Here is a 22035-nt window from a genome sequence, read left to right as displayed (position 1 = left end):
CCATCACCATTTTATCCCTCAATGCCTCTGTGAGAGAGGGAAAGCAGCACCTCACACAGCTCTCGGTTATCTGTGGGTAGAGGGGCCCTGCAGTGCCTTAATCCACCACAGGTGCACAAATATCTTTATTATCTCCTCACTAACATGGATGGGATAACACTTCAGCAGGTTCCACACCATCCAGCAAAAGTCCAAGAGCTCTTTCCCCTTTCAGCTGGTAAGGGGCTCTGGCACAGGGGCAATGAGAGGTCACAGAACCTGATGGTCAGTTCCAAAGAAAGCCCTCATTCAGCCAGAACTCTGTGAGCTGTCCCTCCTTAATGCTGTACCAACAACATCATGCCTTAAAGTCACCCATGGTGAGCTTTTATCCCTTCAAGGAAACCTCAGCACCACTGCTTCCAGGGTTCTCAGACCACAGGGAGAGGAGCTGAGCAGAAAGGCCAGAAGTCACCGGTGGGGAATGGAGGGACTGCCCTTGGCCAAATTCCTGGTTCAACAGAGCCCTGGGTCAAGCCAGGCAACTCCCACCAGTCAGATTTGGGGTTTTTATAGTGCAGGGGGCTGGAGATGTCAGACTGTAGGGTCCAGAGAGTCAGAGCAGAGCTACCCCATGACACTGTGACACTGCCTCTCAATCAAAACTCCAGTTAATGAGTTGATTATGTGGTTCCTTTCTCTCCTCAAAATAAATAAAATACAAAAGGTCACTGGTCATGAGTTCTTAGAGGATGGCCTGACCCAACAGCAAAAGATTTCCTTAAAAAAAATCTCTTGGGATTTTTCAGATTAATAAAGACTGAATTTCTTTGCTTTACCTTTTGGATTTTTTTTATACCCATTAACTCAAATTTTGAAGTTTTTCTAGAAATTGCAAAAGCTATAAATTGTCTTTAGGGAAACAAAATGCAAACCAGACCCACACACACACAGATGAAATTTTCATGTAATTGCTCAATACCAGAAAACAGAGTTTTAAAAATATATGACACCCTAAAACTGTGAAAATCATCAGTGAGGCAACTAAGACTTCACAGGAAAGCAGCAGAAGTATTTTCAGCATGAACTGTGAAGGCACCATAGAGATTCAGACAAAGCTACCTCGGTCTTTCTAAACCACATTGATACCATGATATGCCAGTAGTCACATTTTGCTGATTCACATATAGATCACCATCAATATAATTTAAAAAAAACCAAAGAACCACCTACAAACAACAAACAAAGAACAAGCCCCCCCCCAAAAAAAAAACAAACCAAAAAACCAAAAATCCCCAAACCTCAAATGACCAGAAACCAGATTAGAGGACAAAGAGGAGCCTACCTGGATCACTAAGAAATTCCTCTGAGTTGTTCCACGTCCTACCATCCAAGTACAAGGAGCCATTGGTGAAGTTAAACATGGTGTAATCCCTGACACATTTGTGTCTCAAGTTTCCCATGAAGAGCTGGAGGCCTATGAGGGCAAAGACACTCAAGCAGAAAACGGTCAGGATCATCACATCTGCAAGTTTCTTAACAGACTGGATAAGAGCCCCTACAATGGTCTTCAGTCCTAGGGAGATAAAAGCCGAGAGTTTATAGACTGAGAGAGTGAAATATGTCTGCAGGCAGCTGCTTTTCGTGATGAAAATTCCATGGAAAGGGGAATCTGAAGGGCTTTGAGTGTTTGCAACCGGACGTCAGAAATGAGGGACAAGTGATCACCATGTGTCTAGTTCTACCTGCTTTTGGACAAAAGTCCTGGAATTGCACAGACACTGATTTAAAAATGGAGGGGAAGAACTGGATGGAGGGACAGTGAGATACAAAACTATCCATGGGTAAAGAAAACATGGAATGTGTTTTATATTTTCATGGAGCTGCAGTAAAGGCGGTAAAGCCTAAATCCCATTGAATTTTGAGAATGTGAATTGCTTTTAAATCTCTCAGGTGATTCTGATAACTTTATCCCTCACATAAACAGATGAAGAGGTATGGAAATGCTGCCTGTTCCCTGATTATTTTACATATTTTAGTGCCAAATCCAACATGCTGTCCTCATATGAATAATTCCTCTGCCTTCAATTCATTTGCTTAAGAAAACAAGAATTTGGGATTAGGAAAAAAGCCAAATACAGGCAATCAAATAAACACAGTGGAAATTATTCGAGTAAAACAACCTGAGGCTCCAACAGTACCTGGGAAAAATTAATCGTTTTATAATATGGTGCCAAAGTAGATAAATCTTCCTATTGCATAACACCAATTGTTTGGGTCACACAAATTAACGTCTCTTTTATTATTTCACCCTGTAACACTAGCTTCAGCTTATTCTTCCATAAATATTCAGATATAAATAATTATACAGTTTTCTCAAGTGATAGTTCTTGCTTTTGAAGTGTTCCTGGAGATCTGCACTGTTTGAGCTGATTGAATATTACATGATTACAAGAGAAAACCCCATTCCTTTTTAAATAAAGACCCTTCTAAACTGGTGTGCTGTAGCTGGACATTAATATCAGCTGCACATTGGTGGCAATTTTGTCCTTTCTTTCCTATTTATATTTGATTAATACTGGTTAGTAGTAATAAGTACTTCTGATAATCTGTGTCACCAGTATGGCAGCAATAAGTGAAATTGATTTAAATGGAAAAAAGAAAATGCAAAGAGGAAACAGGAGGAATTCTCCCAGGCAATATTCAGAAGCACATTGATTTGCTCACTGAATATGATCATACACATTAAATCTCAGTTCCTTGGAATTCCACCCCAAGAGTTTGGCAGCCACAAAGGCCGAGCAAGTGCTGCGTAATTAGAAATAATATGAAAATGTACTTCAGGGCACATAAGAAAGCAGAATTAGCTTTTGGCTTTGCTTAAAAATCTCAGGTTAGAGTGGGGGGAAAACCAGGGTTTCTCAGATGAGGACGAACTGCTGGAATGGCCAACAGGTGCATCAGTCCCTGCACCCAGCAGCCCAAAATACTCCACTCCTGCACAGGATATTGCTAATCTGTGAGTGATATTAACATCTGTAAAATGGCCCATTTAACCAAAAGGCACTGCTCCAACAGGTGTGAGGAGCTTTCTATTCTATTTTCTAGGAATCTAAATTCTTTGTTTGCCTCTCTAAAATTAGTTTGTGGCATGGTAAAGAGGGTGCAGTTAGACAGCTCCCTACTTTGCTCAAAAATAAAGTGCAAATTGTTGTAGGACAAATATTAAGCAGAAGCTGGATTTTGATGCTACCTCTCCTCTTCAGAAAGGTTTTACAAATGAGGTCAGTTCTACTCAGACACTTAGAAAAAGGCTGACTTTGAATTTTTGAACCCATCTGTAGGCTTGGCTACCTGTTTTCATGCCTAAATAAAAATAAAACCTCTTTTGCTAATCTAGCCTTGAATAAACTTTTTTCCTGAATGGGAAGTAATTTTAGATGTAGCTCAATTCTGGAAAGGACTTCTGGGATGTCACCATTGGCCAGCATTGAAAGTCCTTTAAGACAGCCAAGTCTTACACAAGTAGTGAGGCGAGGAAAAAAGATTTGCAAATTAACTAAATTTTTAAATTTTTTCAATCTAGTATTCTGAAATATTTTCAGTGATTCTTATCATTGGTTGTCCTTTGAATGCACAGAAGTTGCTTCACTGAAGTTTGTTAAACTTGGGAAATCCAAATGCAAACTGAATCTTAAGGAAAAAAATACCACAAATTCTTTTACTGCCATACTCCCTGTGAAATCCCTGCAGAACATTTATTTATTTGTAATACGAATACAGACTTGGAGTCTGTATTTTTACCATCTAAGTGCACTAATTAATCTTACTTATATGGGCAAGGATAGTGGAAATCCTAATGTGAATAGGGATAATATTAGGGAAAAAAACCTACAAAATTCTAGTCATCAATAAAGACTGATTTTTTCAAACAATTTCAATACATTTGAAAAATAACATTTCAAAATCAGGCCACAGTATTGCCAATTTCAAGGTCATTTCATGAAACATGTTTTTCCCAGATTATTTACTGGAGTTTTAAATAGAAGAGTAATTCTCCACTCTTAGTTTTACAAGTTCATCCCTTGCAGGTATCAAATAATTTATTTATAAGAGGGTTTTCTGCTTTACTTCCTTTTTAATTTTTTTTGTTTTGTTTTCATAGCTTACAAGCTTCTGAACAACTTAAGATGATACTTCAGTAATACAATTTCTGCTATTGAAGACCTTTTAAAAATAACTTGTACTCTGCCTCCTGGACCTTTGTCAAAACTTTCCAGGAAAACCATTAAAAGAGTGTTGTACTTACAGCTGTTTTTTTCTCAAGTTTGTTTCTCAAGCTGTTTCTTTAAAACCAAAATTTTCTCAGAAAATTAAGTAGCATCCATCAAGGTGATTGACACAACTAAGTGCCAAGGCTAAGGAAAACATTTAATTCATTGTTCATTTAAACTATTCTGTGCCTCTAAAATGGAAGGGCTGAGGGGAATTAAGGACACCCAGGACCTCTTGCAGGTGCTCTGCATCTCTCTGAATCAATCCCATGTTTTGTAAAAGTAATGCTAGATGTATTCAAATTTAGAGCACGGTTAAATCTTCTGGATAAATAATCCTTCTTTGAAATAGTGCCAATGAGAGCACTGCAATATAGCTTAATAGAAGATATTATTTATGGGGCATTAAAGGCATTTACTTAATTCTAGCAAGTCAAACATCAAACCAGGCAGCATGCAGGAAAAAACCTGAGGATCTGATCCAAAGCTGAGTAACATCTACACCCATTAATGACAATGGAACTCCCTGTGGAGTAAATCAATAGCAGGCTTTTTCTGAATCACTGGCTTCTTTCCACACCTCTGGGCCAAATCCTGCTTGCATGACATGAAAAAACCACGAGATCCAAAATCAGTGGAATGAGGGCTGTATAGGCAGCCTGACATCTGCACAGAGCGAGAAGAATTTGGCCCAAACATTCCTGTTAAGGCAGGTAGAAATTATCCCATTCAGAGGTTAATCAAATAATCATTTTTCAAATGCAAATCAGAAACCATAGAAAATGCAAGCAACACCAAACAATGAGAAATGGCAAGATCCCAAAGCACCATCCATTCCTTATGAGAGATGTGAGGAAGTATTAGCATAATTCAGTATGACATCCATACCAGATGTTGGCAATCACCAACAGAACATCAGAACATTCATGCACAGTCTGAAAACAAGTGGGAAGAAGAAGAAGAAAAATAAAACAAAAATGAAAAAAAAAAAAAAAAAAAAAAAGGAGTGTGACTTATAGCAGGATTGTCCTCACCAGGCCCATTCCTTTCCCTGAGGATACACCTGTGTCCTGTAAATGTCTCCATGAGTCACATGTGTGTAGGGAGAGAAGGGCTCACCCTTGATGAGTGTATTTTGTCATTAGTTACTGAGACATGGGGCAGCAAAGAGTTTAACAACGTGTTGGCAAACTTGGTGTCAGCATTCCTGCAGGCTGGCTTTGCCTGGAAAAGTGACAGGCCAGTCTCCAAGGAAAACACAACTGAATATATATCTCACCTCTGGGATAGTTACTTCTTGAGTTAAGTGATTTACCCACCAAAAGGTTGACATTTATCTCTCTGCAGCAGGACTTCAGCAAGACTGAAGCAGTGAGTGGGGGTCAGTCTCCTCCACACAGTCTTAATTCTTGTTCTCCGAGCTCTGTTCTGGCTATCACAGAGGCACTGGATAACATTCACAGCACTATTTATAGCTTTTAGTCTCACTCTAACTTAAATGGGAGCTGGATCAGGCCCCAAAGTGCCTTGGCCCAATTTTCTATGAGGTCACCTTTCCAAGGTATCCTGTCATTTTGTGTGAGATGTCCGTGGTGTACACGCCTGTTCCAGAAAGAGCAGGGGAGCTTCTCTGGATACAGCTGGATACAGGCAGATTACAAAATCCTGGGGATGATGATGATGATGATGGCCTGCTTTTTGTGGTCTTTGGATGGAGAGGGTGTACCTCAGGGTTTATATTATCTCAATTAATACTTATCAAAAACACTGGTAATTTCCATGAGGATAAAATATGATTCAAGACCCCTCTGTTGTTGCTCCTATTGAGCCCACTGGGATTTGGATACTCTGGTAATGGGATGCTAATGGGAGACAAATGAATGGCTTCAGTGTGTTATTCTGCTGCTGACCATGGTTCCTATCTGGCAAGAAAAACAAATGAATCCAGTTGCCATAGCAATGTGCAAGACGCCAATTAGTAAATCAAATCACTGAGAGTTAGAGGTTTTAAAATGCTCCCATAGAAAAAATGTTACCTATTTTTAAGCACCTGAACCTGTACAAAGCTTGTTTTCCTCTCAATATCATGGACAACTGGAAAACGGGAAGAAATGGGTGTGTTTGGTGCAGAAAAGGGGAAATTGAGAGGTTCCATGAAGGTTTTCTGGCATGTTAAATGCTGCCACAGGAGGGAAGGCACTGACCTGATGTCTTGCACAGAGTAAAAAACAGCTGATAATGAATCAAGAGAGAGGGAGGCTGGAGTCAGAGATAGGACCTGCAAGACCATGGACATTTGGAGCAGCAGATATTGGCATTTTGGCACTCAAACTGAGCCCCAGCTCTCCAGTGAGAGGGAGGCTGGCTGGTAGATGCCAACATTTGTGTTGTTGGGTCTGGACCTGAACCCTCCACCTGGAACAAATCTTCTAATGACAAAAGCAATGAGTTGCTGAAACAGTTCCTGGGCTTCTCAGGAAGACCCTGGCACCTCCACCTTTGAAGGGCTGCTGGAAGAAGTCAGGCAATAAATACCAGGCCATGCTTGAGCTGCGCTAAATGCAGCCTTAGGCCAGGGGAATGGACTCTGAATTTCGGAGCCCCGGTTCCCCTAAAGATCCTTGTGCCTGCTTGAGCACTTAGAGCCAGACATTAAAGGTAGGTGAGATTTTTAAAAGCACTAATTGTCAGCTTTACTGACTCCCTCTGGAGTCAATAGAGAAACTCATTGATTCCAAGTGAAGCAGAATGCCTTTGAAAAGCAGCCTCTAAGTGCTTTGCTGGACAGAAGCCTCGCACCACGGAGGACTTGGCCCCTGGCTTTCCGTAAGCAATTTCACTGAGCACGGTCAGGCCAAGCATGTTTGTGCAAATAGAGGTATCTGATGGAAAAGTGATCAATTTTATTGAGGGAAAGCTCAGATATTTCCAAAGGAGAATACAACTTGGTGTTTTTCACCTGAGACGTGAAAGAGGAAGCAAAAATAACAACCACATTCTCCTCTCTACAGCAATTAACCCCAAAAATCTCATGAAAGATATTAATGCTCATCATCTTTTCATTTTTAAGCCTACTGGGGGAAAATATTTCACCTCAGCATAAGCCTATGTTATCATTAAAAACTCAGACTTATCCCCAGAGAAACCACAGCATCATGTCTTATATATCTTTTAAAATACATATGCCTAACTGTAAGATGTACTGACTCCTCTGAAATGATCTGCTAATATTAAAAAAACCCACCTTGTCTGTGTTTCACTGGCAGCTGTGGCAATTTGTAGCTCTCCACATTTGTAATTTAATACTCAGGGCACAGGTAATCTTGATGATAAAATCAAAGGCCAGATATTCTATTAGCATATCTACATGCAGTTATGTCACCAAATAATTTAGGGACTTGTACATAAAAATGTGGTTATCAAAAAAAAAAAAAACTAATCAAATAGTCAGAATGAAAAAAGAGAATGTGAGTTATTATGCATTATTTTAATAAATAACACTCCTCTTTTTTTTTTTTTTTTTTTTTTTTCTATTAACCAACAAATGGAACAACTCAGTTTGATATCACTGAAGGGTTTTGGTGTATTTGAATCTGGATTATTTGAATCTCTGTACCCAATTTCTTCCCCACCAAGTCATATCTTATCATTTGACGTAAAACAAGCTTCAGCTCCTCCTCTGATATAGGACAGCAGAAAATTGTTATATATATAACTCAGAAAAATTGACAGGCTGTGCTCTGAAGAGACTCAAGCCTGAGACAAGATGTAAGGTGAAAGGTGTCCCCTGGAGAGGGATGTCCCTCCAAGCTAAGTCTTCAAATTGCTATCAAAGGAATCTAGGAAACAAACTCTGGCTTTCTCTCTGAGTAGCCACTACCATCTCACAGGATCTGTAAAGCTGTGCTCAGCTCTGTCTCCCAAGGAAAATAAATATCCTTTCTCAATGGAAATCCTGTTAGAGAAAACTTAAAAATCCCCACAAATCTCTGCTAAGAGGTTATGCTTTAAAACTTAAAGACAAAAATTAAAACTGGTTTCAAGGACCTAATAAATCTTAGAGTAATCTTTAAAATCTGTATTTGGACATACACTTCCAATGAAAAACACTTCCCTTTCCCAGTAATTTCCCTGATTTTCATTACTGTGGTATTGGAACTCTAGACCCAGATATATATATATATATATATATATTTAACACCTCCATTCCTGAATTCCCATTTCTAGCTTATACTTCATGTGATGATGAATTTTAATATATATCCCTATAAGTTTGCTTCACAGAATTTGTTTAGATTGATATTACAATGTATAACAGAGTGGGTAGAAAAGCCTTTCTAACCTTAAAGATCTGTGAGTGAGAATATGAGCAATTCTTTTGATGTTTTGAATATTTTTAACATGTAATTGCCAACATCTGTTCAGGATTATCACAGATAGGATCTACCATGCATGGTTTTTGCTATCTCCTCTACCTTGTCATGCAGGTTGGAGATGTTAAACACTGAGGCTGAATGAGACCTGTCCATAGATAATGCTCAGCAAGAAAGTTTTGTTGTGTGTTTAGTCCTCAGTGGACTCATCTCTACATAAATTACTTAGTAGTTTTGGTTTTTTTTAATAGTAAGAGATTATATAAAGATCTTCTTTCACTACCAGATGTGTAGTAAAACTGATGTTTCTTTTTTTTTTTTTTTCTTTTTTGAGGGGGTGAAGAGGGGAGAAATAATATCCTTGTAAATGTGAGAAAACATGAGTCAATGAAAGGCTGAACCTACCAAAATAAATAATGAAATGTTTCCCAGTCTCTTCAAGGCCCAAAATTTCAGCAGTGTTTCTATCACATGCAAATGGATAAACACCATGACAAATTAGGCTATCTGTGCCTGCAGTCTTGAAACCTCAGCTCATAGCACGGATTTAGATTCCTCCATCAATGTGCTCTTAAACATGAATATGCATTTTGAGGTCATTAACCTCCCATTTCTAAAAATCAATATCCGAAGGTTTTAAAAGATTTTCATTGCCAATTTCATATGGTTCACAAATGAGTATTTTATGTATGTGATTCACGAGCCACCATTCTTACTGCAGCAGTTGTGAGCTCTGTAATTTTGGAGGCATTCTCATTCCTTCTGCCCACAAAAACCATACTGGAAAAACATGTAAAAAAAAAAAAATAACAAGTATTCTATTGACAGGTCGCATTCCCTACATTCCTCCATTTCCTGATCAGTATCTATGGTTAAGTCTTTTGTAATTACAGTGTTTAATACTGGAAATGGCATGTAGGCTTTAACTGCAGCCCGAGTGTTTAACCTGATTTTCACCTGAAATGACTGAGATTGTTTTCAGCGCCCGCAGTACTCTGAACGTTCGTAAGGCTGAGACATTGCCCAGGTCCACAAATTCAGTTATGTATCTGTAACAAGGGAAAGTCACACACAGACAATGACAAAACACCAGCCAAAAAAACAACAGTCAAAGGGACAAAGAGAGACAGAGAAAGAATCACTTGTAGCTGAGAGCCAAAACGTAAGGATCAGGGCGTCTTACCTGGGATTACTGAAATAGTTTTTAAAGCTCTCAATACCCTGAAAGTCCGAAGAGGTGAAACACTGCCTACATTCACAAATTCTCCTACATACCTGTAGAATTAAGTCACAGTTATTTGGAATTATACAATAGAGTATGAGACTTGTCTGAATGAAGAAAGCATTCATACACAGTGGGAGTGAACGCATCCGAATGAGAGGTGCATCCACTTTTCAGGCTGTTCTTTGATGCCATTTGCCCCAGGTTTTTATTAGTGCACATCATTTCAAATGCTACTTGAACTATTAAACTTTTCTAATAGGCATCAATCCTTTAAAACTACTGGGTGAACTCTGTTATTGTGCTGTTCAGCCATAAATACTTTAAAGATTTTACCATCATCTAGTTGAACAACAGCAACAAAAAAATTCTTTACATTATTAGAAATATTAAGAGTTATTTTGCTGCTTCAAATACTCAAGCAATTTTCACATAATAGCTTCTGAAAATCACATATAGGACAACATAGCAAAATAGTGCAAACATTTCGACTGGGTTATTTAGTTTAAGATGCTGCATTCTGTGGTAAAGCAAATTTTGGTTTCAAGAGATGCTTTAAATTGTATTTTGTTTTGTATTTCAATTTCATGCCCTTTGGTTGCAGGCAGATGGAGTCTAAATGAATATAACTGTCATCCTACTAAAAACTCTTTCTGATTAAAATACCAATCCAAGATGTTCCCTGCCATGCCTCTTTTGGCCATCCTGGAGACCCATCACATCCCAAATAAATTCTTCCAGGAGGGAGCATTCCGGTCACAGAACAAGTTCCATTTCATCAGTGTTGTACAAAATTATTTCCTCCAAGTCAGTATGAAGCAAAACCATAGTCACCACTCTCTCTGCAGAACAAAAGAGATCTTGGACCCTTGAATTTCACTCCTAAAATTCTACCAAATTTCATTCAACTGCCCTACTTCTTTGGGGCCTTTGTTTTGGAAAAGTGTTACAGAAAAAACTCACTTGGTTATTTTAAAAAGCCTGCTTGAGTGGGTTTTGTCCAAAGGCCCCTGGGGAGGACAAAGCATCCTCTCCATATCTACTAATCCAGATTATAGACTGGAAGGACAATATTGATTCCCTTTATAATCTCACAGGGGAGTCTGGGCAATGATTTACCTGTTTTGTCCCCAGTTTTACCCTGTGCTTCTCTCCCAGACTTTCAGCATGAAAGGTGGAGGAAAAAAATAATTTGGGTAGAAGCACTAGGATGGGAATATGGTTTTGCTGACCAGAGATTTGTAAGAACACATTATAAATATGTGAACAAGAACATGAAGCACATAATACTGCTGCTTGTAATAGTCAATTAGGATTTATTTTGGTCATTTTTTCAATCAAAATGCTGCTGAGCAGTTCTTCTGTACCAGGAGTGAGAAGCATCTGGAATTCCTATCCTAAATTTTCCCATTAGCCAGGGATTATTGTCTTTAAGATTTTTACAGGGCACCTTCCAACCCAGAGTCACAGCAGCCTCTCCCTCACCTGTTCTGGAAAGAGGAACCCACTAGTCTGAGAGAGAGGGATCTAAACAAGAGCAGTTTCATAAATTCCCTTCAACCTATAAAGAGTCACAAGCCATGGCTGTGTCCACTGGCACAGGACAGCAGAAAAACCCTGGAGACCTGCAGCACTTCTTACTCTCCAGTGTGCTATTTAAAACTACCCTCTGTGGCCCAATCTGTGCTGTTTCTGCCCAAAAGAGAAGACAAGAATCTATTCTGCAACAACTCTAAATCAAATGATGGTCCTCCCAGTGTAACTCCCATCAGTGTAATAATCATATTTTCTGCTAGCTCAAAACCCAAAATCCATCTGAATCTCATGGCCCTTGTCAGGCTCCTCCATTTTGAATTTCCAGGCCATCTTTGTTTGCAGATACAGAAATACCTCTGGCAGCACACAGGCTACAAGCAGAGACAACACCAGAGTTACCTGTGTGATCCATCTTACTTTAAATTACTTGCAAATTGGATTTGTATGAAGGCTAAATCGTATCAGAATAGATTCCATTATCCAAGTCTCTGTACTATCTGCTGCTTGCATACTTGGGAAGGAGGTTTCATTGTCCATATGAAGATCATATTGCAGCCACTTTTAACTCTCTCACTGCTGCCTGTGGGCTCAAGGAAACACTTTTCCATTTCTTTTTTTTATTCCAGAATTCCATTTATTTTTCCATTCTTAAGGCTTAGTAAAATATGCCTCAAAGTAAGAAACAATAGGAATGGATTCTGGCTCTGAAGAGAGAGTTTGGTATCCAGAAAATAGTTTGATGTTAAGAAGCTTGATAGCTCACAGTTGCAGGTCCTCCTGTTTTAGGGAGGCTCTAACAAAGATGTGAAATATCATTTGGAAAGAAAATCAAAAGGTAGTTAGGAAAGAAAGCACAGACTCTCAATCCTCTCATTAGAAAAGCTTTAAGAATTTTTCATGATCCTTGGGCTGGAGCACTGAGTGGCCTTTCAAGTCTAGAATTAGAATAGAAAACAGAGGGGTAAACCTTCAACCTGTGGGCACCAAATCCTGGTTCCTGCCAACAGGGAGTGAATAATTCTCCTGTGGGTTACAGGTCTGTGCAAACCTTCTCATCTTTCCTGCTCTCTACATCCCAAACATCCAGAGATGATTTAGAGACAATTTAAGGGATATTCAGACTGCACCCCCCACTGACTGTCCAGACCTGAATTTCAGTCTGAGATGCCCCCAGAGCCAGGGGAGATGCCTCAACCTCTGCTCAAGTTGACAAGATGAGGTGGAGCAGATTCATGTCAAAGCTGGAAGCTGTGGCTTCTCCTGTCCTTTTCTCTGCTCCTTTCTATCTGTCAGAAATCTCCTTCCTTCTAGAAAAATGAGAGGCCATGCACAGAAATTCTCCATCTTCTGCTGAATTCTGAGGCCTTCAAATAAACTCACATCCTAACTCACAAACAGATGGATGATCACACACTGCTTTTGCCACCTGCCTGATGGACAGGAGAGCAGGATGGTGACTCTGTGGTGTTGTCCTGCCACTAAATGTTGCAGGAGAATTGCACTTAGCAATGCTTGAGGGAAAGTTTAGCTGCAAAAAATACCTAATGTGTGCTGACCTCCAAGAGATTCTCCCCATCTGCACTGGTTTGTTTTTTTAAAGGCTTATCATAGTGGCCAGATGTCAGTTCAGCCAAATCCATAGGAATGCAGTAACAGATACCAGGACCTGGCCTAGGGCTGGCTTAGATCCAAAGCTGACTGAAATAAACAGGAGTGTTCCTGAGGAAGTTCACTTAGGCTTTACACACCTCCATGATGTTCTGCTAAATGCTGCTAAGAATCACAGAATTATAAAATATCTTAAGCTACTGGAAGGGACCCATAAGGATCAAGAGTCCAATTCCCTGCTCCTCACAGGACTACCTCAAACTAAACCATATGATCAGGAGCATCATTCAAAGCCTCCTTAAATACCAGTCTTGATCTCTGTGCCCTAGTAGAGTTGTGCTTTCAACTTCAGTGGCCCTTATTGGTGTTTTAGCTAACTTTGATTAAATATTCTCTCCTGATGTCAGTTCCATTCAAATTTCACAGCACCAGTTCAGCTCAGATGTTGGTGCTAACACACTTGAATCTCACTAAACACTGTGAATTATGGGGTTTAAAGATGGCAGCAAGAACTAATCTAAGCCCAGAATTGAATACAGGTATAATTAAGCCTAAAAAAACAGGGAGATTAGACCAGATACTTCTGTGTTTAGGAAGTGGAGCCTTCCAGGCATCTCTACCAGCTTTCACTTCAAGATGGCACTCATTCTTTGCACAATTTTCTCTTTTGTGACTATGAAGAAATCTGGATTTCTCTCTTAGCTGGAGGTACTGACAGTGTCAGACCTCTGCCTTTGGCCAGAGCTTGGGCTGACCCTGAGTCCCCTGTGAGTGCTGGCTGACTGCTTCTCTACCCCTGTGTATTTTTAGCTGTCTGGATGCTGCAAATCCATCACCTTCTTCAAAGCACCAGGACCCCACATGTCCTCAATGAACTCTAACAATCTAGGCAGAAGCATACAGCTGAAGGGGAATATCCTGGTGGGGGTCAAATTTCTATTTCCAAGATACATAACAAGTTTCAGAGGGCTATAAATTAATTCTCTATAGTAAAATAGTAATTACTTTCCAGGTGAAAAGGGTTTGGGAATAAAAGGAGGTGAAAACAGCTCTGATGATATATATGATGGATAGATAGAGTATAAATAGGGATTTAAATACGTGGGTGTTCAGTCGCACTTACAACACTTTCTATTCAGGGGTCTGAAGCTTCCCAAAACTACATTAGATAGGCAGATATTATTACAGATATTTTACAAACAGCTCTCTCTGTGGAGCACAGAGAGAGTAAATAATTTCTCCAAAATAGTGTACCGAATTCAGAGAATAGATTTGAGAATTCCTCTAACTTCTTCCTCTGAAACCACTCAGGATAAAAATACCTCTTTCCTAATACACTTCAGCCTTTTCTCATTTTCAATAAAATTTGAGTGAAAAAAAAAATAAAAAGTAAAGAGCATCCAGACAATCTTTTAAAAATTTCTATTGCATATATAACTCTCTTGAAAAATATTAAGGAGTGCTACTTACGCCATGACAATAACACTGAAATCCAGCCAGTTCCACGGATCCCGAAGGAAGGTGAATTCTGTCATGCAAAATCCTCTCGCCAATATTTTTATCAATGACTCAAAAGTGTAAATGCCAGTGAAAGTGTACCTGGGGAATAGAGTGGCCAGAGAAGCAAGAGAATTAGCAAGCAGTGGACGGCTGAAGCCGCCAGGGCACAGCTCTAGGGCTCCTCGTGTGAGTCACAGTGGAAGCACTGGGCTGTGCATGAACGGCCTCATGTGTGGACAGGTAAGAAACAGCAAAATACTCGGGACAGTCTCAGAATGGAGATAATTTTCAGCACAGGGTGTCCCTTGATGAATCCTCACTCATTAAGTCAAGCGTGGACACCATGCTGCTAAACTGTGCCATGGCACTTCTGAACCTCTGCCATCTCCAGTGGAGAGGAGTGGATTAGGGAATCATGGAGTGGTTTGGGTGGGAAGGGACCTTAAAAATCATCTCCTTCCAACCCCCTTGCCATGAGCAGGAAACCTTCCACTAGACCAGACTGATCAGAGACCCTCTGATCTTGAGCGCTCCCAGGGATGGGAAGTCCACAACCTCTCTGGACAATATTATACCACTCTCCTTGTTTCTCCAGTTGGAAGGAGGGCAGTAGTTCCATTCATACCTCTCATCTTTTCCTGCCCAAGACATTTTGGAGACTAAAAAAATGCCACCACTTGGTTTTATCAGCTAGAAAGGGTAATTGTCCTGCAACTTCCCTTGTGTTTCACTCTCTGTGGCAAATCACACCGGCCTTGAGAATTAAACAACAAAATGCCCTCACTGAAAAAGAATTGAAAAACTCCCACCTGACTACTGTGTGTAGTAATTTTGACCTGCCTGACAGTAAAGGAGACACAAAGCTGTTTTTTTCCCCCAGTAAATTAAGTTATTACCGACAGCCTCTTGACTATGATGATCTGGGCTAGAACATAGATCTTACCTTTCATAATAAAGATGACACTCATAATAAAATTTAGAAAAACCTCTGTGGAGGACAGTAACGCCTCGGATTTATAGCTCTCGGATCTGTACTCACCCAGGGCTCTTCCTGCCATCAGAGAGAGAGTTCAGGGCATACAACAGCTCTTTTTTAATGCTGCTGCCCGAGACACCTAGCCCAATGGACTGGGTATTCTAGGCCATATCTTAACAAGAAATAAATTTTTAGTGTCTACCACAGGCATTTCCTACCTCTGTTCTCCAAATGAAAATGAGGATGATACTAAAGCCTGTTAAAAAACCTCAAACACCTCAAATCCACTAAAACACAAATCTCTTAAGTCATGATGTGAAGGGCTATCACTGGAAGCAGTGGCTTGAGTTTTCAGTGCCTAACCATCAATTGGTGACATCACACACAAAAAATTCGCAATAGTAAAGATTCCTATTTGGTAGAAAAATGGTGCAAGCGATTGAAAGTGGCTCATAAGATATATGATAAGGAATCTATAAGGAAGAACATTATGCATAAAAGATATTTAGCTGTATTCCACTGAACTGGAGCTAGGCACACACAGAGAGTGGCAAATCTCACGCCCTCCTGCTGTCATGTCACACAGTAGTGCCACTCACCTACGTTATAAAATCTCAATGTGCTTCATCTTAAAATGGGGATTAGCAGAAGAGTTTGGGTGCAGCAGTGGGCATTAAATATGTGTCACAGCTCCTCTCTGACCATATACCTGAGCGTTATCTTGTATCCAACTTTTTCACAGCTCCTATTTAGCTTTGCTCTGGTATTTCAAATATAGGTCACCCATGTGACAGTCTCTTTAAGCATGTGTATTTAGTAATACATGCAGAAAACACATGCAAAGAACTAAAAAAATACTTAACAGTACATAAGCTCATTAAAATGATAAAGCACTTGTATTTATTCAGCATGTCAGATGGGTTTAATTGATTGTATAATCATCATCTAATTCTAAATGGATTGGGCAAAGTCCTCCAGCTACTGAATGGCTTCTTTAACAATAAAAGTCAGGGTTCTTGAAAATATTTTTAGTGGGGGAAAGTTGAATTGATTCCTTTTTTTTTCCAAAATGGTAAGGAAAATAGTTTAAAGGAATATCTAGGACAAATATTTGTACAAGGTTATTCTTCTATCCCCTGTGAGTCTCTGAAACAGCAGAACAAAATGGATTAAATGTATCTTGTCCAAATCCAATATTAATCAATTTGAATTATAGTTCATTGGGTTATTTTGCTCTTCCAAAGTACTTGACTTTGATTTCATTCTATACACTCGAGGAGGAAAAGCTGAGAGATATGAGGGGACACAGGAGAAGAGGAAACATGGAAGGATTTACTCCATGCTGCATGAGTCCATCTGCACTTCTGCTCTACATTTTCTGCATGCTCTGCTTGATGCACTGATAAAATCATCCACATTCTCCTGCTTGCAGAAAACACAACATTATCATTTTTGGTATTTCCCTCCAGAATGTCTGAATTCCCAGCTGTACACCAACTGACCAAATTTTGATGAGATCATCAAGTGGAAAAGACATCTGTGATTCAGCAGAAAACATTGTGGCAATGGTTATGAAAGTTTTCTGTAGGAAAAGGACAACGTCAGGGGAAAGGACAGCCACAGACATACTTGAGGGTACCACACTATACAGAAATACATGAAACATCCTGGGATTAGGATGTTATTGTGATGGGATGAAATATTTGGTTCAGTGCTGCCTATAATTAGTAATTTATGGCCTAGAAGATGTGTCCTGCATGATTTTATGGAACCTAAATAAGGGCGTTTTACTCTCTTTTCTTACAGCCCCGAGTAGACCAAACACCAGGCTATGAAGCAGCAGATGGCTGTGTTTATCATATGTCAGTCAAAAATAAAAAGTGTGTTCTGATTGGTTCAATGAGCCAAAATAATTGTTTAATTCACTGTAGGTTGATTAGCTTGTGCATCTGGTATCAAGGAATATTTTTAAGCAACTTAAAGAAATGAAATGGCTTTTCATTTCACTGAATCCCTTTAACCTCTCTCAAAATCAATTTAAAAACCCACAACAACAAAAAACCCCTGTCAAGCAGTGTCTTTGCCATTTTTCCTGAAGTCTTGTCAAACTAAAAAGACAGGAATTCTCACAGAGGTGTTCCCAGACAACTTGGTGCTCATAAAGTATTCCTGCCAATGAGTACAGGGGAACACTTCTCATGCTCTGCTCAGTCCAAAAGAAACTTTTGCTTCCATTAAGTTTCAGATCGAAGATAGAAGTCAGTTCAGGAACTATTCTCTGAAATAATTCAACTTAAACTCCATCAGCCTATTCTTATGGGTCCAACCAACAAATCCCTTGCATGGGAACTGTGGAAGGCTGACAGTTTCAAACAGGGTTGTCCTCAAGACATGATTTCATCCAGATGTAGCATAAAAAGTGTCTTTGGCATTGAGCATAAGATTCATGGACTAAAAATGTTTAGCTTGCTTACTAAGGGAGTTTTCACAAGCTGAAACAACAACCTGGAAAAATATATTGTGAGGGCAGATACCACAGTCAGTACTAATGAAATTAGGAAAGAAATTAGACAACACCAAACAAGATGTAAATAAGAACACAAAGAAGGAAGAGGAAGGATGAGATGAGGATGGGACAGCTGTAAACCAGCAAGGATACTTACTCAACATATTTATTCCATGACGGAGTCTCTGATTGTGCCATGAACACACAATTAGTTAAAATAGTGCACATAATAAACATACTGAACAATGTAAATAGGAGAATTAAGGAAAATAACACATTTGATACAAGACTTCATAAATTTTTGTAATTTCACACAAGATGTGACAGCTCACTCACAATCTGCAAGTTGCTTCAAGAAGTATAAGATTGTTTTGCAAGTGTATACGGAGACAAATAATTATAGAAACATAAAAAAATGAGGGAACCTTCCCTGTTTTATTTTTATTTTCCTATATATTTTATACATACTTTATACAGTAAACAAATGTACTGACTCTGCAGTCTTTAGAAAGCACAATACCCCAAATTTACAGCTGTGTTGGTCAGATGACAATGTGCATAGGTGTACAACTTTGTATGAAAAGAGGGATTAGTCTCATTTAAGTTTCCACAGAAAAACCTGTGTCTGCAAATTCCCATTTCATTTTTTATCCTGAAACATTTCTCAGGCAGTAGGAGAAAGTTACAAATCTGGTCTTTTTAATCTCTTTAATGGGCTTGAGGTCTCACTTTCAGTATAAAGTTTCACCAAAAGCAAGGATAAGTTTCAGAGCATTAATTTTAAGGCTTCATCTGCAAACCTTCTGGGCAAATAGGCAGCCTTGGTCTGCAGAGCTCTCTGCTCTCTGCTGAGGGACCAGATTCCCTATTTGGAGGCTAAAACAAACTTCCCAAGTGCATAGTTCATGCACTTTCCTGCTAAACTGAAACCATAAAAAGCACCTTAAATCAAATTCCTGAAATTGAAAACATAATTCACTGGATGGCTGTCCTTAAAGCATATGTCGCTTTCTGTAAAATAATTACAAAATATGACAGGATTCTCCTGCATCAATAACTGGTGCCATGCAACTGGGAAAATCTAACTGAAGAGTTTAGGTGTGTACAAAAGATAAGGCAAAGGAAAACAGCCTGCAACCCAGTCAACAGGCAGGGACCCTTCCCAGGGAACATAAGTGACACCAAAATATAAATTTATTTTGGCTTTTTTTTGGAAGAAAAAAAAAAAAAGAAAAAAGTTTTGTTTGGTTTGGGTTTTTTTCACTTCTTTAGTTGATTCCATTTGTGTTATTTTTTGTTTGAGAATTCGATTGAAGACTTCAGTTTCAAGCCTACATCCTGAAATGTTAGCATGAAATTTATCCTTTTGCAGAGCCAAAGTCTCTGCTGAATACAGAATGGAACATTTTCCAGTGGGCCACATAAGCAACTGCAAGGTTAAATTGGTAGTAACCAACCTGCAGATTCCCCAGGGCCACCATAGAAAGCAGTAATTGAACTCACGGGGACTGCCCACCTCACAAACATCTTCCACTTCTGGGTCAACACCTCCTACTGAAGCACTGGGAAGGATGTCTGATACTCACATTTGCTCACACCACCTTCAGATATATTTCTACAAGTTTTTTCATTCTTGTTAACATAATTATTAAGTTCCAGCTAGCCTAGAAAACACTGGATTACTTTTTCAACTACTGTGAAATGCTATGGATGAAGCACAGGAAACCAGACTGATATCTTCAGACCATGTCAAAAAAATTGCGTATTTCAATTCCAAGCAAATAAATTCTTTTGTTGGAATTTAGGGTCACTGGTTTGATTTTTATATGCCTGTTTCCTTGTGATATAAACTGAATCAAACAGCTTTCCCAGATGCTCACTTACAGGCAGGTGTCATCACCTCCTTATTCAAGCATCAAAGAGATCAAACCAAAGAACACAGATTGGAAAAGTAAGGGTCAACTCTGGGACAACAAATGTACTACAAATTCAATCTGGGTTTCAAGACCAAGCTGAAAACTACAAAGAACATAAAAGAATGAAATGTTTCAGCTGGTTATGCACCAAAGTTAGTGGTCTGTGTTAAATAAGAAAGAGAAAACAGAAATCCCCACAGAATGAAAATCAGCATTCCTACCTGAAATCGAATGCAATTGTTTGCATTAGAAAAAGTCTGTGATTATCTACTCAGAAAGGACAAAGCAAAGCAGATAAAACTAAAATAAGCTGTATTAGCAGCATTGTCTATTCCCTATCTTAGAACTGCTATTAAATCAAATTTTCCAAAGCCTAAAAACTAAATATACTAAGCTACTCATCAGGATTCTTTCTGCAATAAATTAAACCCATTATTTCCAATTTGGGGTTACAGAATAGCCTTTGCACAAGCTGATTCTAAAAGTTGTAAATTTTATCTCCTAGCACAAAGATATCGAGTCAAATGCAACATACTTCTATTCTAGACTTCATTATGATGGATAATTGTTAATTAGCAGACTGAATATTAGAGGCTCTTTAGGTGATCATTGCCAAATTACATATAATATGTGCAAGCAAAGGTTAGTCCCAATGAATAGAATGTATAATTGGTGCTTCACAAGATCTCATTTTGCCTTATGGAAAGTGTGCAAAATCAGATGGGAGGAAAACTGCAAGCAGAAAATGTGAACAAAGATTGGAAATTCTCTAAGAAAATTATTTTTATGACACACCAAAATCCATAATTTTAGCACCAAGGAAGGTAATTTTTGCCAAACCTCCAGCTTGGATCAGTGGTAAATTGAGAAAAACTAGCTATAAAACCTAGAAAAACTAGAAATTACAATTGCTACAGATTTTATACAGGCTAGCAAACTGCTTGGAGAAACTAAGGACAACACAGAATGGTGCTCGGCTTGCAGGCAAGAAGAATTAAGAGGAGTCTTTTAAACAGAAGTCATCAAGGAAACATTACCAATGATTTAATCTCATGAATAGGTGGAGATAGTTAATAAAGATGTTAATAACAGCTAATAATGATGCAGAAGACAAAAAGTGTTCATCCCATTGGGGATACAATCTTGCACTCCCCATGTTCTCTGGGGCAGGAATTGAGCAGGGCCACCTTCTGGGAAGCCATGTGGGCCCTGCACCTTTCATGAAGCCTCACAGACCCTGAATAAAAGGAGAAATACCTAGAAGGGCTTTAAAGATACAATTTTAGTTGTAACAAACATTACTAGGAGGCTGTGGAAGTTTTTCCCTGTGGAAAGGTGTATTTTTGAAAGATTAGACTTCTCAGGCTTGGCTGGATGAGCAGTGAACACATTGCATCTATCCTGACAGATATCTCAGAGGAAGAGCTCCACAAACAGCTACTTAACCAATAAATGTGACCCCCACAGCTTCTTTATAGGACAATTTTACTCTGTCCTCTCTATTTTATTCCACTGTTGGCCTTCATGGTGCACTCAATGGCTGGAAATTGAAATATGGCATCCACTAAAGAAGCTGCTTCAGATATTTACGTGACAGGGCACCATTTGCTAATGCTCCTTTTAGGCTTTTGCCCTGGGGAAAATAAAGATTGCTTGATTACAGTCACGCAAGACGATAGATCTGGTTCCCAGGTCCATGTCTGTGATATTATCTGCTTGAGTACTTGCGGGTTTGGGCTCCTTTCTGCCTGGGATATTGACTGCCTGCTCAGCCACTTGGCCTTTGTGTTTCAGGTTGATACAAAAGGTCTTTATTGACAGAAAACAAATCAGTGCTTAATGCAGGATCTTTGCTGTCTCGCTGGGACTGGAGTTGTTGTCTCCTGACAGTGCTTGTCAAAGATTGAGCTGTTGGATCTCTCAACACTATCAACACAAGGTGATAATTTCCTTCTTTCTGGAGCTAAACTTATGTTTGCATTGAGACCTGCCACTCCCAAAATTTTACACTCCTCATCTGACCATATTTCTTTCCTGACAGACATTGCAAATGCTATCCTCTGTCGTCTTTATCCTTGGAAGTAGTAAGGATTTCTTGCTTATTTACCTTCTGTTTGGCTGCTACCAAGGGCAGGTAGCTCCTGT

At 39.2% G+C, this 22035-nt stretch overlaps 1 protein-coding gene across 4 annotated transcripts in view; it reads right to left on the bottom strand.

Annotated features, from left to right (window-relative positions):
* Positions 1-22035, bottom strand: part of LOC131575634 (sodium channel protein type 5 subunit alpha-like) — a 210234-nt gene that overhangs the window by 144430 nt on the left and 43769 nt on the right. For all 4 annotated transcript variants that reach the window (XM_058831335.1, XM_058831337.1, XM_058831338.1 and 1 more), the window contains exons 4-7: positions 18132-18222; positions 14463-14591; positions 9584-9675; positions 1325-1555 (exon numbers count right to left, since the gene is read on the bottom strand). In XM_058831335.1, coding sequence (XP_058687318.1) covers positions 1325-1555; positions 9584-9675; positions 14463-14591; positions 18132-18222 — 543 coding nt within the window. The remainder of the gene's footprint in view (positions 1-1324; positions 1556-9583; positions 9676-14462; positions 14592-18131; positions 18223-22035) is intronic.

The sequence above is a fragment of the Poecile atricapillus genome, chromosome 2, assembly GCF_030490865.1.
Source record: "Poecile atricapillus isolate bPoeAtr1 chromosome 2, bPoeAtr1.hap1, whole genome shotgun sequence".
Classification (NCBI taxonomy): domain Eukaryota; kingdom Metazoa; phylum Chordata; class Aves; order Passeriformes; family Paridae; genus Poecile; species Poecile atricapillus.
The sequence above is the reverse complement of the archived record's forward strand: the minus strand, read 5'-3'. Positions and strand labels throughout refer to the sequence as shown.